We start from the raw sequence: 18,397 nt of genomic DNA on the forward strand, positions 1-18,397 counted from the left end.
TACCCTGCAGGGTCTGAACCCAACCCTGCCTACCATGCAGGGTCTGAACCCAACCCTGCCTACCATGCAGGGTCTGAACCAAACCCTGCCTACCATGCAGGGTCTGAACCTAGCCCTGCCTACCCTGCAGGGTCTGAACCCAACCCTGCCCACCTTACAGGGTCTGAACCCAACCCTGCTTACCCTGCAGGGTCTGAACCCAACCCTGCCTACCATGCAGCGATGATGCAGGGTCTGAACCTAGCCCTGCCTACCCTGCAGGGTCTGAACCCAACCCTGCCTTCCCTGCAGGGTCTGAACCCGACCCTGCCTACCCTGCAGGGTGTAAACCCAACCCTGCCTACCCTCCAGGGTCTAAACGCTGCGTGCCGGGTCTAAGCCCTGGGTGAACCCTCCTACCAACCCTGGTCGGCGGGTCTCACTTGGTTACTTTGAAGACCCTGAGCAGCCTGACGCATCTGAGCACAGAGACGCCGAGGGGCGGCATGATCTCTGTAGCGGTGAGCACCACCTCCGTGATGGAGCTGATCACCACGAAGCAGTCGAAGCGGTTGAACAGAGACACGAAGTAGCCCTGCAGAGACGGGGGTGAGTTACAACTATGGTGACGGTATGCATTATTAAAAATCTTAGTAGATGCACTATTAAAAACCTTGTGCAATAAAATGCACTGTAGAAATATTAATGGTGTCGAAGCGGTTCAAAAGAGACACGAAGTAGCCCTGTAGAGATGAGCATGAGTTATAACTATGGTGTAATAAACTATGGTGTAATCTTATGTAATAAAATGTACTGTAAAAATTTTAATAATATGCACTATTAAAAACCTAATGTAATAAAATTTCATGTAAAAACCGTAATGTATGCACCATTAAAAACCTTATGTAATAAAATGCACTGTAAAAACCTTAATAGTATGCACTAGTAAAAATCTTGATAGTATGCACTATGCACTATTGAAAACCATAGTAGATGCACTATTAAAAACCATATGTAATAAAATGCACTGTAAAAACCTTAATAGCATGCACTATTAGAAACCTTATGTAAAAACAGTAATAGTATGCACTATTAAAAAAAGTCTCGTAAGGTAAGTGTGATACGATATCGTGCAAGTATCATCTCACAGCTACGGTACATGTTATTGATGGGCTATAAAAAAAAGTAATAATTTCGATTGATAATAATTTTTATTTATTAAATCGCATACGAGGAAATCGTGATAAGCAATAGGGGTTAAGAACTTTTAATAGCGAATCTTGTTACGGAGATTCTACATCGAAATTTTATCTGAAAATTCTACATAGAAATTCGAAAGAAATACCACCGTCGGAAATCTTGCTTAGAAACTTTGATCATTTTAAATTATTAACTTAAACCCAAACAGCAACAGGAACTAATTGATTGGGGCGTTTAATTAATAGATGCGGAGGCTCGATTAATTGATAAAGGAGCTCAACAAGTAAACGATATCAACTGACAAACAATTAATAGTAATCTACTGTTCACCTGGAAGCTCATGTATTACATCTGAAAGAGTGGTTGCGATTCCCGTAGATTTATGGAGAAAATGAATTTTTTATAAATACGTATATGCGATATCAACTGTAAACAATTAATGCTAATCTACTGTTCACCTGGAAGCCCAAGCTGTACATTTTGAGGAACATTTCGCACGTGAAGAGCACCACGAAGAAGATGTTCACGTAATCTGTGCGGGTAAAGTGGCTTAAATACTTGCATAAAATTATCATTTGGCCCATAATTCCATAATCTAGAGGTCAAAACAATGCACTATGCATTGCAGCAACCTAAAAAATGTTGGAAAATCTTCTGACTACAATTAGCTAATTCTATAAATTGCAATTGATAATAGGGTCAATATAATGATATAATAGTAATTTTCTCAATTAAATTTGCATGAAAAAAGTTAATATTAATGAAAAAAAGACAAGTTAATATTAGACAAGCGTCAAGAGACCCATTTGTTACAATTTCCTATCGATGAGTCGTTCAATATTAAGTACAAGAGTTACCCCACAATAATAGCCATAATGCTCACGCACGAAATGGCTGAGCCACTATACGGCTGTTTGATATAATTTCCTATCAATGAGTCGTTCAATATTAATTACAATTACATCACAATAATAGCCAGAACACTCACCCTGGAAATGGCTGAGCCACTGCGGTTGTCTGATACAATTTATATCAATGAATCGTTTAATATTAATTACAATTACCCCACAATAATAGCCAGAACACTCACCCTGGAAATGGCTGAGCCACTGCGGCTGTTTATAGTGTTCACTAGCGAGCACGGCAGTGTTCAGGAACACTAGCACAATAATCAGCCAGTAGAAGGCTTGACTCTTCACGGCTTTCCTACACGCTCTTCTGCAGCGCCGGTTAATGCTGTGAATTTTAAATCCATTAGATATTCTTTAAAGATGATAATGTATTTTGATGACGGTAAAATTCAATGCTGACCTGAGTAATTAACAACTTCATTTAAAAGTTCTAATAGATGTTCTCTTAATTATATAAATCACTATTCTATTTCGTTCTATTTTTCCCAGAATAATGACGACTTATTTAATACGACATCATAAGATAAAGAGTGAACCACATCGGAACGAATACAAATCATTGAAACAAATATCAAGGAATAGAAAAAACTAATTAAGTTTTGAAATGGTAAAAAATTGTGTAAATGAGAGGATAAAAATCAAGAAGTTTAATTTGTCAGAGTTCCTGCAAATGGCGTCTGGCAAAGCTTTAGGGTTAGTAAGAAAAGATGTTAAAATCAAACGAATGTTCCGCACACAAATGTTGTCGCACTCAAATAAATGAGCTAGACTTTGTCCAAATAGCAATGTTCTCTTTGCATTATTGCGGGTCATCCTGACACAGTTTTGCCCGGCGAAAAAGCAAATTCCCTAACAAATTTAGAGTCGCCCCAGCTTCTGGTAACCCAAATGAGAAGCAGCCGCGTCTGTAAATTTTCACTGGGAATTAGTGCGAGATCCGCTCTATGCTCTTGCTGTAGCTAAGTGCGTCAGGATTTGGACAGTAATGCCCATTCATTTTTTTGTGTGCGTGCTATTCATACGTATTCATCACTCCCACTACCTAAAATGATGCAAAATACATTCTGAACAATAAAAACAAGGGAATGTGTACAGAAACGACGACTTCACATGTCTTGGTATCCAGGAGAATATGGCTTATAAAACGAAAACAAAGGAATTTAGAGGGCGTCAAAAGTTACTTAATTTTGTCCCAATTAAATATATTTTTCATGCCTCTTCGGAATTTTAGCGGCCATATAACGAGGATAATTTTAAGGAATAAATGAGTATTTCATTAATGTCAGCGTCAGTTTCATTTCATTCATAAATATCGGTGTCGATATTAAATCATTTCAAGTAATTTATCAATTTAATAATTCATTTACCATCCAATATTAAACGAATTAAATTCATTACTTATCATAAATTAATGGGGAAAAACATTGATTTTAAGTAAAATCGATAAGAACAACAAAATAAGTTCTATATACGCCACGATCAGTTCTGCAGTTTATTAAAATTAAATGGCGTCGTCTACGATACAGATTGCGATTATCGCCCTAGCGTTGACGATTATGTCACTCGGTGCAGTAATTGTTTGGTAATTGTTTGGGAGATGCTTATATTTATATTCAAATATACCTTGAAGGAACTGGGATTAAAGAAACTGAAACTCATGCGTCACGTCAAGCGGGCGTAAGCTCAACGCTAAATAAAAACTTATTTATTGTTTCGAAATATATTTGAACATGAAAATCGAAAAACATCACAATGTCAAACAATCTGAAAATGTAAACAATTGTTAACTAGGACAAGCTTCGCTGATGAAAGGTACCAAAGCAGGGGGTTTATTTTTGGCCATCTTCGTGAGTTTTCCAAAGCCTGGGATCTTACGATGTTGCAGTTACCAAGATTGTAATTCGAGCATTGCATTGCACATAATTTGAATAGATACTTAGAATAAGTTTGATTTACGAATAAATCTTATGAAGAACCACCTCGAATAACTACGGGCCGATATATTAGTAGCGAGAACAAATTAAAAAAATTTATTTTATGGCAAGCAAGTTCAAGATGAAAGCTCATGAGCATTCGTCTTAAATTGAATGTGAAGGATTTTGAATATGCATTATGGCAGCAGTTTATGTACCTTCAATAATTTTTTTGAATGAAATATTAATTGAATAATTCAGGCAACTATCGGGAGCCGCGCTCAATGCATTATTAGCAAGTATTAATTATGGGTATTCCATTTTTCTTCAATATTGTTACGAACGTACTGCAGCCCAAACAAAATTCGAGTACCACCTAGGCTTCTGCCTCAGAGTCGCTCCACTCGGCTCAAAGTTTTTTGATCAGCTCCTGGTCAGAATCTCCTTCCCGACCTCATAGTTGCAAACGTTTGAGCCGAAGCGGACTATATATGAGCGACTAGTCTACGTCCTTTCCGACTCTTAGGCGGCACCTATTGAAAAGTCTGGCCGTATCTAAATTTTGCTATATAGCGTATAACTTATGGGAGCTTTTCGTTGTGCAGTAAAAAACTTTTTCAAGCTCCAAAGAAAGTACAAACATCTGGAAATTGCAATTTTTTCATCAGTAAGTATCTGTTTGGCCATCCGATATCATCATTCAGTGTTATACACATTGAAATGACATTAGCGCATGACAATTCATTGAGCGTTCACACAGGCGACCTCGGGAAGTGGCCAATGCATTGGAAACGGATTTATTGCGGATTACAAGGGTAAGAAACTAATGCATGAAGCTTTGGTGTGGGCAGTGATACGTTGCCATAGATAAAATTTCGTTAAAACTATACCTTGCAGTGCATGGAAAGGTCACACAGTTAAAGAACAACGGTGTACGACTCTAGTTCGAGTCATCAAAAACATGATCGAATCAAACAATTGAGAACAACGATCGAGCACAACGATCAATTGAAACGATCGAATACCTCTGAGAAGTTGAGTTAATAGGTCATAAGATCACGACAAGTTTATGTGAATAGATCGACTTGAAAGATTGGAAATCGAAAATCACGATCGAGTCAAAAGTTCGTTGTTGCAAGATGTTCTGTCTCTTTAAAATTCGTGATCAATGATTGAGATGATGTGTCCTGATCGAAAAGTCACACAGTTACCGAACACGGAGAGACACCCACCCGAGCGTGCTCTTCACGAAGCTACAATGTCAGAGAAAAAAGTTCGTAAGCTTAATATGCGACGAGGCCGTAGTAAAAACTATTCCTACTAAAGGAAAACTTTAATTCTATAATAGAATATGCTGGCGTTCCACGAAACTATTCCTACTAAAGGAAAAATTCAAGTTCAAAATAGAAATTTGCTGGCGTTCCACGCCACTGGGATAATTCAGAAGAATGCTAAATCTAGAACAACTCGCTGCTAAAGATTACTGTTAAAAATTAATTAGCCTTCCTATAGTTTCTATAAATGTAGGACTATTTATGAAGCGCAGGCAGCATAAAGTACTAGTGCTAAGTATGCAACAACTAATCAAACTAATGATGATATTACAATCTGGAATAATCACATTAGTTCATAACTAACTAGTGTAATAGAACTAAATTCGTCATAATAAGTATTTTTAGTAGTTATGAACACTGTTTCTCTGACTAAGAAGATAAACGCTGCTCATATGACACTAATATTACATCATGCAAATCTAGCAATCATCTATGAAACATTTTAATTCTAACTATCAAATAGAAAACTAGCTAATTTTCTAACTATCAAATAGTTAGAAAATTAGCACAGGAACTAGTGGAAAGACCATAAGTGATTAGTGAAGAGACTAGCAGCCGCCATATGATAGGCCATCGAATGTAATATAGAATAATATCCATTGAAATAATTCGCTCGATATATTTTTAATCGTAACTCCATTACTCATCAGATTGTGGAAGATTACGCTGAAACATTGACTCATTGAGACGAAATTAAATTCCACATTTAAAAAATCTACTATTGAACCAATGAATTTTATAAATCATTCCGCCAGTGAAATTATTCAAATATAGATCGATCAGATATGCAATAAATCACTAAATGAATGCATTATCATTGGAAAAATAACCGAATAACAAACAAATTTATATGGAACCAAATTCAGCACCTTACTCAACTTCCATAAGTTAAGCAACGAAAAAAAATATAACTCAGTGCTCACTGCAGTGAGTGACAGAGAGCGCATTTTCTCGTCGACGAAAACGTGAAGTCACGGACGGACAGACAGACGGACGGACAGGCGGACATGACGTAGTGCATTTTTTCCATAAATGAGAAAATGCGCTAAAAAGATAACAAAAGAATAACAGGAATATATTCTCACCGGTCAAATCCCTTCTTCCTCTTCTCCCAAGGGGAGGGCTGGGACCCCTCCTCCCCATCCTCCCCCCGGTCCATGGACTCCACCTCGACGGTTTTTGCTGCAACACACAAATAACAAATTCAACACAACTATTCAACGTTAGTCAAACGTTTCAAGAAAAAATCAAATACTAAACGAATAAACTTAGTTATAATTTCTCTAGTTAGTTAATTTATCTTGATTATTTCATTGGGATATATTTTTAGCTTTTCTCAGTGAAAATTTAAAATTGTGCAAAGTCCTACAGCACTTGATAATAGCAAACTGATATTATAGCTGATAAAAATTATAGCCGAGATACTTCATAATCGGAAACAACTGGAAAATGAACTTTCTACGAAATGAAATTTATGAAAATTTAAAATTCCGAGACACGCATAGGACTAAAGATAATGTTTTTTGGTCACTACGAGCTTTATTTAAGAAATATCATAATTTAGAATTTATCATATTTTAGAATTTAATGTCATAAATCTTGCTTGCAGTGCTCTAGTAAGCAATGAATTGCAGCTTTCAAAAGTAATCGAATAATAACCATTCACAGGCCTATAAAAACAAACTATTGTGCTTAATAAAAAGTGTCGATTATGTTGTTATGAAAATGACACCGGCATTCGCAAAAAAACTCAAGTTGCGTATCACGAAAGCACAATAAAGTTGAGACTAAAGAAAAGTCTCCACAAATTTTCGGAATCAATATTTCATTTCAATAAAAGATGAGAATTAATGAATAACAGGCAGATTGAGTTATTTTCCAGAAAAATTCTTAAAAAAGGTGCAAGCGTTTGTTGAATAAAAAAACACGTGACAACCTGACTGAAAATCGATGGTATAAATTAGGTTTTTAATTAATTAAGTTTGACTCAATTAAGAAGCAGCTGTAGTCGGGAATTTAAATATTTTATTAATTAATGAGGATTTGAATGGAAGGAGTTCGAGAACTCATGCTGCCGTGAACAATATTTTGACGCATTAATTCAATAAAATCTTAAAGTAGCATTTATTGACGATAAAATGGCACTAAAATTGGTATGGAGAAAACAGCTACTGATAAAACTATATTTTAGATCTCTCCTATTAAATTTTCATGCCAAATAGCTTCATATTGTCTCGACCAGTAATCAACCGCAAAATTATTGCTAGGGTCAATGCCTTCAAATAATAAATGATCAATAAACGTTCATAATAAATAAATTAGTATTACGGTAAACCTATCTATTTTCAACAAATCCTTGCATCCAAAAACTGGTGCACCAGAGCCAGTGTTGAGCGGAGTACAATCGCTCACGGCCAACATTATTTTCAAAACACAATGAGATTCACTCCATGCAGGAAAACGTTCGAAAACTAACATGCAGTTGATAGAACAATTACTTTACGCATTCAAGAACCATGAACGCATGCACCGGTGGGGCGCTAAAGGGTAAACTACAAAGACTAGCAACTCATGACTCGAATACAGGCAATCTAGTGCGCTAATAACAATTTAGGGGAGAGAACTAGTGTTAGGAAGCTTAAAGTTATTCTTGGGCATAGCAATGACTTAAGATGAGCAAATAGTCTTGAATTCCGAGTATATTCATTCTATTTAAATTTTTGTTTTATTTCATTTTGAAGGGGGCTTGTTAAATTGATCGCTATGAACACTTTCGATACTTCAAGTGCGTCTTTAAATTGGACGAAACAGTCGAATAATTGTTATGTGTATTGGAACTAAAATTAGGTAATAGATATTCGCAATCTTTGTTGACGAAGATTAAAGTAAACCAGGACAACGTTGCAAGGGAGAAAAGCGCTTCCCAGAAAATCGAAAAAAATCTGCATTTTGCAGTGAACGAGCCAAAAACAAGAGTGATCGGTTGCCTCTGTAATGCCCATTTCGTGTTTATAGTGTAGAACACTTTGTGTATAATAATAATACAAATGCTTTTAGTACAAAAAGAAAGTCTGAACAATGCAGTGAGAAAAAGCGAGTCGCTCTTAATAGAGCTCTGAAGTTTGCACCTATAGCATGTGTAATTAATCAGTCGCTATTTATGCTCATATTCTGAAACATATATTGAGTAAAAGTTCAGTTGAGGGAGTTATACTGTTGAGCTTGAAATTTGACGACAAATGGTATCTCTTCGGCCCTTCGATATCAGTGCCAGCTTTATCACAGAAATTATCGTAAACCTGATAAATTTTATAACAATTACATTGGAAATCATGAAAAAATATCGTAATTTACAAGAAAAATATTGATTCCCGTTGAACATATAAAGAATGCCAGTATGAGCAATTATTCTCGTAGTTTTTTTTGCCAGGTTGCTCTTCGCACGAGAAGCTCATGCGACGAGGGGATTAGAGGGTAAAGTTATAACTTTACCCTCTACCTTGATCCGATTTCTCGCTCCTATAGATCGTGTCGAGTCCAATACTCCGTTTAAATTTATAGCCATCTCACTTAATGGCAAAATAAACGAAAATTCAAATCACAATTTCATTCAGGAGTTAACTATTTCAGAATATGATTCAGACTAGTGTATTTCTCGCAATGTTCTCTGTATATTCGATACAATTTGCTCGAATTAACAACGATAATCTTATGACAAATCATAACATAATTAACCCGAGATACAAGCTTATCTAAATTTTAATCATTATTCACTCACGAGTGAATCGTGATATTTCCGGGAGCCTGCTAATATTTCACAAAAAAATTCATGAACATTCGAGAACAAATCACTGGATTGCGTGCACAAGTAACGAACGTTACGGCAGTTACTGTAACAAAGGGTCACTGCGTGGAAAGTTTTGGTTTGGGGCGAGAGGGTAGAATCGAGTGTGAAGTTGTTAAGTTCGACTTCAGAATATTTCTGGCATTATCTTCAAATGATGTGATGAATTTGCTGTCATCTTATGAGTACATTGGTGTTGAGTATTGAATAGGGGGCCCTCAGTTGTATATGGACATTGTACAGGGTTTGTAGGGGAAAAAATGTTTAAACCCGATGAAAATTCGCGGCCGCTTCAAAAAAAAGGCCGTTGAGGATTCTTGTCTGTAGCTGTATAATAAGCACTTGAAAATATCTCATAAATCAGTACACATTCATGGTGTGGTTGTTGTTAATTGAGACATCATAAAAGAGTTATCCTTGCAGTAATAACTCTAGTTGAAATTAGGGATGAAAATGATTGTACATGTGCGATTCGAGAGGGACAATCGTGTATCGACGTACACATTTGTGCAGTTCAGGAAATCACCTTTCAACGTACACAATGAACTTGGTGTTTGGTGTGTGGGCTTAGTACAAATACATGCGTATCATAGTGCACGATGTAGGAGCTTCATTAGAGTGGTGGAGAAGCAGCAGTGCTTGCGTCGCGGGTTTTGAAGGGTCTTCAAAATAAATACATACGATAGGTACCCTAACAAAATTTAGAGTCGCCCCAGCTTCTGTTAATCCAAATCAGAAGCTGCCGCGTCTGTAAATTTTCACTGGGAAGTGCATGGTCTGGGTAGGGGAGATTGTAAAGTAGTAATTCTTGTATTAAGTAGTAAAGGGACTCTTAATATACATACAGTTACGCATAGACAATAGAGGTAAGAAGAGCAGTAGGGATGTAGGTGATGCGATGGATGTAGTGCCACGCCCCCCCGCGCCGGGGATTACGAAGCGCCGCCCCCCGCCGCCCTCTGCTCGCCGACACAACACCAAAAGGCGCGAAATTATCAGAATTTTGCTCCTCAAATTGAATTTAAACGCAATAAATTCTGACCATTTACTAACACTGAGTTGAATGCCACCTTCCCTGTTTATTTCCGTTCAAATAATAATTATAAAATTTTTTAACGAGTTTTTTTTATCTTCAAACGTCGCTGCTTCCCGTTTTCTATTAATGAATTTAATATAGTTTTTTTCATTTTTATCGCCCTGCATCATAATGAGCGTCAAATAAAAAGCAAATAAAAATCAGATTTTATCGATATTTAGGATCGAAAAAAAAACTGAATTTACAGATTTGTCAACTCTTGAAAAATCTGTGCGCAATTTGCCTTCGGTATAATTGAATTAATTTTGGCAATGATTGCTTGGCATTATAACACTCACTTCAGCCACGATTCTCTGTAAGTCTTGCTATGCCAACCTATATAACGGTTATGTCTAATTCCAATCCATCTCGCACAATTTCTCGCCTAAACTTTTTATACATTCATGAATTAGGAAACTTTCTCAACTCAAAACTTCTCGGCTGTACTTCGCTCTTTTTTATAGCAAATCGATAGTTACTATTTGTTTTGGTTCAAAGTTTATTTGATTGATAAAACAATACGATATGCATTTAAGGTGACTATCGTCTTCCATCAACTCGTTTAGTTGCGCAATAAAATTTTATATTACACGAATGGACGGGATTTTTTTTCAATTTTCTAATAATTTTTAATATTTGAAATGAATGCAGCTAAAAAAATTTTCGGCAAATGTTGTTCCGACTTTCGTTGCCGCGGAGAAGGACTAACCAGAATAAGGTCGTAAAATGTCTGGCGGAAATCGATTGATTGTTGAATTACGTACACAGAAATACGCATATACCGAGACGCGCTTAAGGTATTAAGTGATAGACGTAACATCCTTCGTGTTGAATACGTGCATAAAAATACGCATATACCGAGACGCGCTTAAGGTATCAAGTGATAGACGTAACAGCCTTCGTGAGAGTGCAATGGTCAGCTGATCCACGCTAATATCTTCGCTGGAACTTATTTCGTTTATTGTGAATCATTATGAAACAAAAAAAAGATTCGCTTAATTGACAGATTCCTCGTTACAAAATTAATGTTAACCGAATAACATGATCTATAAATCGAATTATGTTGGTGTTCAGACCTCGAAATTGAACTGCACATGCCGCAATAAAATGTGTACACGGAATTCGTGGCAGTGTTCGGGGATCAAATTATAGCGAGAAATCGTGATGCATATTTTCACATGGATGTTCGTACGGTATTCTGAGATCAATGCTATACTTTCGGTGAGAAATTGTCGTAAGGTATGGCGTGCAAAGTGACTAATAGATGGAGAGGGTAAACATCGGAGTTTCTAATCGAATATTTGTACAGATCTACAGTGACAAACATACGCGGGCATGTAATATCTATGGCTCATCGATTGAAGAAAAAAAATTGCAACGGCCTCTGACGATATTTTGTAAAATCTACGGAACTGCACTGCATTATCAAGTGATCGTCATGCAAGGCAGTCATGTTGGAAAAATGCAGTCAAGGTGAAGTGAACGATTGACTGATTTTAAATTTTTCGCAGGAATCAAACTATGCAAGCCAGTTTAATGCATTTACCAGTCATATCTGTAATAGAGAACGTTTTATTCGTTATAAATGTGCAAACAAAATGGAAGTAGACTCACTCTCTTGTATCAATATTCACCACCCGTTAATGAAAAAGTAAATACTCCACACAAAACACATATGATAGTAGTAGTTCACAGATAAATCATGAAAATAATCTCTAGAGAAACCACCGCCCAATCAACTATGGCGGCACAAGATTGGTAGTCAGAAAGCAACGTCTAAGGCATTTTAACCAAGGCAAGTTTACAATAAAACTCTGCTAAGAAATGGACGGTCGCATACGATGCAATCACCCAAAAAATAATCTCTAGAAAATAACACAAATCTAGCGTGGTGGAATGAAGACAACTATTTACAAATGTGTTCTATTTCAGTAGGAATAATATTGACGAGAAACAACACAGCATGTCTGGCACCAATATAAATAAGTGTAAATACTTCAACACTCTCAAGGTAGACATAGAAGCTAAGTAAATCTTTATAGGCTAACAGTAAGAAGGAGTTTATAGACACGAGCAGTTAGAAGATGCTAGAGGGGGCAATCGTGGGTAGAGAACAATCACATCAACAGATTGACTGCAAGCGCTTCTTCAATTCTTACAATTCTTACATTTACAAAGGTTCTTTGATTATTTGTATCGAAAACGATGTGGTATTTTATTCTTTTGATCGTTAAACACAAATAATTTGTATTTATTCAACCTCCGTTTGATCATCGTTCCAGTTACGTTATTTTCACTTCGCTAAGTGCAATAATTTGTGTATAATAATAATAATAATTCAATAATAATATAATTTATTTTATTGTGAAGATGCAATGAAAACGTGAGTTGCCTTCAACCGCTTTTGGTATATTGATCACTGAAGCAATGTAACATTTTGTATTTTATTTCATATATTAGAATATATTGTAGATTCGGTTTACACTTTAATGGAAACACTTGCAGTCGAATTATTAGCGTCACTACACTGCAGTGATGGTGAGCGTCACTACACTGCAGTGATGGTGAGCGTCACTACACTGCAGTGATGGTGAGCGTCACTACACATGCAGTGATGGTGAGCGGCACTACACTGCAGTGATGGTGAGCGTCACTACACTGCAGTGATGGTGAGCGGCACTACACTGCAGTGATGGTGAGCGGCACTACACTGCAATGTATCAATGATGGGAGAGAATTTAGGATTATTTAATGTTAAGTGATTAAAAAGTTGAATTTCCTCAGCGCGAAATAATTCGCAGAGGTTAAATGACAGACAAGGAAAAGCATAAAAGATTGAGGTGAAGTAGATCGAAAAGTAGAAGAAGATCGAAGTAGATCGGTGAAGTAGATCGAAATGAATGATTGAAAAAATGGAATAGTTTCTAGGAAAATATTTAGAAATAATAACGAATGTGGAGATAAAACGAAGAATGAATGAGATCAAAAGTGGAAGCAGGTATAAACGAAAAGGTCGAATTGAAGAATTAATATTATTTGTAGAACAATACCAAATACCTCATATATATCATACGCAGTAGTGTTTATCGCTATGAAAATTGCAAAAAATTAAGTATAGTTGAATAGCAAGATAGATGTGGTACCGAGAACCATGTTTAAGGAAGTGCACTGGCGATACGAGCGAAAATGATTCCAGAAACTGAAATAAATTTCTGGAATCAGTTTATAAATATTTTAAATAATAAAGAATAAATTTCTAATACATAATAAATAAACTTCCTCAATTTATTTAAATTGAGGAAAGAGTATGAAAAATAAATAAGTGTGGTAAGGAAAGAAGCAGGATATTAGATAGAGATGATGGCTGTCTCTTATACACATCTAGATGTGTATAAGAGACAGCTTATAAGATTAATTTTATNCATGAGGGTATGACATGAGGGCATATGAGGGTATGACATGAGGGCATATGAGGGTATGACATGAGGGCATATGAGGGTATGACATGAGGTATGACATGAGAGCATCATACCGTCTGGTTCCTTTTTCTCATCTCCCTCAGGTTCGATGTCCTCGGCGTGTGTGATCCACTCAAGATAGCCTCGTAAGTCTTCTTCAATCTGCTGTTTCTCGCGCAGCTTACGGAAGTCTCCCCTCGCTTTTGCCTTCTCCCTCTCTTTCGAAAACTCTCTACACCAACAACCAGTTAACCAACAACCACGTTAGTAAAGTTAAAGAGCAAGCGAACACATGTAGCAAAACGCAGACTGAGAAATTGTCGGCGGATCAGCGGAAGATAATAAAATGGTCCATAATTGGCCGCAATAAAATGTTCCTGATAGAAACTACTTTGAAAATTGGGGCCACAATAAACTGCTTCTGATAGAAACTACTTCAATTTAGAATTGTTCACTACGGTTAGTTTGTGAGAGGCAAACAAACCTCATTGGTCTATGATATCTAGCTATAGAAGGGAAATAAACTCTAGCAAGCATTACCAGGGTTGGCTAAAAAGTATACTGTTGAGCCGCCGACAAGTTTCAGACCGGTGAGTCCGACTCACTGCGTGGGTGAGTGATGCAGAAATTCATGATAATGATACAGCAATAACTTAAAATACATAACTCAGTACTCACTGCAGTGAGTGACAGAGCGCATTTTCTCGTCAACGAAAACGTGAAGTCACGGACAGACGAACTGACGGACGGACGGACAGACGGACATAATAGCGCCTTTTTTTCCCATAAATGAGAAAATGCGCTAAAACAACACCTAGTGAGCCCAATAATTGCTGTAATTCACGAGTTTACAAGGCATCGAGCTCGTACTTCCTACTGCCTTTGACATTCAGGCACTACTAAGTTAATCCAAATATTTGTCACATTTCAAAATCATGAATTTCTGGAAAACCCATCAAAGCTTTTATTATGGATATTTAGAAAGCAAAAAATTCAAATGCTTAGATACAATAAAATCTATTGCTACGTAATCGGTAAACTCTCTGTAAATCAACGCTAACTTAAACTGTTCGTTATTAATAGAAAAAAAGGTTATCACTCAACCGTGAGATCAAACCAGAGAGCAGGCATATAATTCCAGGTCGTAAGAGACCTATACAAACTTACAAGTACTTCAGAAATGCTAATATATCGTAGAGTGTATTCTTTTAGGCCATTGTGTGATAGAAAATCATTTAAAGGAATATTTCAGTATGTAAAGTATATGTAAAAGAATCTGTTTTGAACCCAGGAAAAAAGCGAGCCTTCATATTGACGCGTGGCTGTCGATCCAGGAGGACAAATTCGATTACTTGATGATGTGGCTTTTCCCTTCTAAATTTAATGTGGCATATGATTGTTCTTGTTACTGAACAAGCGTGCTTGAATTATATTTTAATATAATATCTATTAATCTGATAATATATCGTTAGCTTGAAGGTTTCGCTCTTTCCTTTTAAATTTAATGTGGCCTATGATTGTTCTTGTTGCTGAACAAGCGTGCTTGAATTATATGTTAAAATAGCATCTAGAAATCTGATAATATATCATCTATAGTATAAAACATGGCCGGGCAAGAAAGAGGGGGTAATCTAGCCCCGAGAAGATGCACTTCGATCATTTCAGTCTACAGTCTACATTTATCGTTGTTATTAAACTGTACGCTAATTCAGTCTCAGTTTCTAGTAAGAACTGCGAACGAACGTAAAAGCGTATCAGGAAGCACGATGCAATCTTAAACATTTCCAGAAAAAAAAACAGTATTAATAGTGTTAGAAAAAAGGGTCATCAAACAATTTTACAAGGAAAAATCGTAACAATTGAGTTAATACGAAAAGTCATCGCAAAAATAAAACGAATCCACATTGCGATTTATGTGGCTCCTACCCTCAGTTTCTTTCTTTTCATCTCCATCACATTCAAGGTCCTCAGCAGCAGTTATCCACTCGAGGTAGCCTCTGAGATCTTCTTCTATTTGTTGCTTTTTACGAAGTTTCATGAAGTCTCCCCTCGCTTGGGCTTTTTCCCTCTCTTTTGAGAACTCTCTGTGGGTACCGTGTGCACTTTCCTCAACTTTTGCTAATTTCAATGAACAATTATTATTTTTTTGGAGGGAAGATGTACTCAGTTTCATATCAAGGTTTTCTTTAAAAAGTTTTCGAAGGAAAATTTTATGAACAATTACTATTATTTTTTTTTTTTTTTTTGAGGGGAAATGTGCTCAGTTCCATATTAAAGTACTCTTTAAAAAATTTCCGAATGAAAATTCTAAGTTATTTTCAAATTTAGAGCAATCATTAAGCTGCAATTATAGAAAAAAACGCAGCAATGCATAAAGATGCGCTTTTCAATTCGAGTTACTTCAAATTTTATGAAACAATTCATCTGAAATTTGCGCAGTTAACAAATTTTAAAAATCTTCATGAATAATTTGACGTCCAGTGAGATCTGTTTGTCTTTTCGTGACGTCTAAAGGAATTAGATTTAATTTTTCGGATTAATTTTGCATATTTTATTTATCTGAATCAATTGTCGGACGATATTAGGGGCACTATCCCGTGGGTTGGGGGATATTAGAGGAACTATCCCGTGGGTTGGGGGATATTAGAGGCACTATCCCGTGGGTTGGGGGATATTAGAGACACTATCCCGTGGGTCCGTAAGTTGGAGGATATTAGAGGCACTATCCCGTGGGTTGGAGGATATTAGAGACACTATCCCGTGGGTCCGTAAGTTGGAGGATATTAGAGGAACTATCCCGTGGGTTGGAGGATATTAGAGACACTATCGCAGGAAATATATTAATGATATAAAATACTATTAAACTTGTAATTGTTTTAAGGGAGCTCCGCGATCGAAAATTGCAAATTAATCTAAAATGGTTCAATTAAATAAAATACAATTCTAATGAACTAATTGAGTTTGCTCGGGTAAGGTTCTGATGCGATTTATTTGCTAGTAAGATGTGGAGTGTGTGAGTCACTCACGGACTTCTAAATCATTTTATTCCAACATAAAAAAGTATGTTATATATATTTTTTTCTCATCAGGAACGTCTAACGAGAATTCAACCATTGCTAATGTGATGACAATTGGAATATGAAGACAACACTTGATTTTAATTAAAAATTTACCAAAATCTTCAAGATTGCGAGGGGGAAATTATTGTGTACGAATTTGTGTGCGGTGGTCTTTCATTTACCTAAAAATTATCTATACTAAATTATCTATTATTTACCATAAATTATCTATACTAACGAAATGTGTTACCCAGCTCGTGCACTGCGGAAACTGATGTCGTAAATTCCTTATTTTTGATCAGAAGTTAAACCAATTGGAAAAAATTACTGGGATCGTTCGAAAGTTTTATGCATACTTCTCTAAATATGAATTCAACGAGGTCTACGATTGGGATATTATTCATCAGGATATTATTTGTTCTCCAAAATCAGAATAAATTAATATTTTCTTATTAGGAAGCTTGAAAAAATAACAATCTCAAGAAAATCAGACGACAGTACAATTTAATGCCCGATTCGGCAAATCTCTGGAAACCTCGACAAATTATTTGTAAAACATCCTTCTTCATAAGACCAAGTATTATATAACGTATAAAATATCATTTAACGTATAAAATATTATTTAACCTATAAAATATTATTTAACCTATAAAATATTATTTAACGTATAAAACATTATTTAACCTATAAAATATTATTTAACATATAAAATATTATTTAATGTATTAAATATTATTTAACCTATAAAATATTATTTAACGTATAAAATATTATTCAACGTATAAAATATTATATAACCTATAAAATATTATTTAACATATAAAATATTATTTAATGTATTAAATATTATTTAACCTATAAAATATTATTTAACGTATAAAATATTATTTAACCTATAAAATATTATCTTAGGAAGTATTCGTAATTGACTGACCCGCTGAGAACACCGAGGATGAGGTTCATCACAAAGAAGGCGCCGAGGATGATCATGGAGCAGAAGTAGATCCACTGCCATGAGTTGCCGCGCGCGTCAGCGATCTGTCGTATCATCATAACTAGTAAATAATCCATAAAGAGAGATAATTTCACATACATCTAGCAATACAGCAAATATTCCTGCAACAATCCAATTGTATCGATCTATAGCCTCCAGCAATTCAATTCCATCGATCTATAACCTTCAGCAATCCAATTCCATCCATCTATAAGCATCAGCAATCCAATTCCATCCATCTATAAGCATCAGCAATCCAATTCCATCGATCTATAAGCTCCAGCAATCCAATTCCATCGATCTATAAGCTCCAGCAATCCAATTCCATCGATCTATAAGCTGCAGCAATCCAATTCCGTCGATCTATAAGCTCCAGCAATCCAATTCCGTCGATCTATAACCTCGAGCAATCCAATTCCATCGATCTATAACCTCCAGCAATCCAATTGTATCGATCTATAACCTCCAGCAATCTAATTGTATCGATCTATAACCTCCAGCAATCCAATTCTATCGATCTATAACCTCCAGCAATCCAATTCTATCGATCTATAACCTCCAGCAATCCAATTCTACCGATCTATAATCTCCAGCAATCTAATTCCATCGATCTATAACCTCCAGCAATCC

General features: G+C 36.0%; 1 protein-coding gene across 1 annotated transcript in view; it reads right to left on the bottom strand.

Moving 5' to 3' along the window:
* Positions 1-418: 418 nt before the first annotated feature.
* The window catches only part of LOC108675652 (muscle calcium channel subunit alpha-1), a 62,238-nt gene continuing 44,259 nt past the window's right edge, over positions 419-18,397 (bottom strand). Inside the window, exons 9-14 of the mRNA XM_047882482.1 lie at positions 17,708-17,811; positions 15,641-15,798; positions 6,423-6,519; positions 2,270-2,415; positions 1,638-1,711; positions 419-574 (exon numbers count right to left, since the gene is read on the bottom strand). Coding sequence (XP_047738438.1) covers positions 419-574; positions 1,638-1,711; positions 2,270-2,415; positions 6,423-6,519; positions 15,641-15,798; positions 17,708-17,811 — 735 coding nt within the window. The remainder of the gene's footprint in view (positions 575-1,637; positions 1,712-2,269; positions 2,416-6,422; positions 6,520-15,640; positions 15,799-17,707; positions 17,812-18,397) is intronic.

Source organism: Hyalella azteca, unplaced genomic scaffold (genome assembly GCF_000764305.2).
Source record: "Hyalella azteca isolate HAZT.00-mixed unplaced genomic scaffold, Hazt_2.0.2 contig10556, whole genome shotgun sequence".
Lineage (NCBI taxonomy): Eukaryota > Metazoa > Arthropoda > Malacostraca > Amphipoda > Hyalellidae > Hyalella > Hyalella azteca.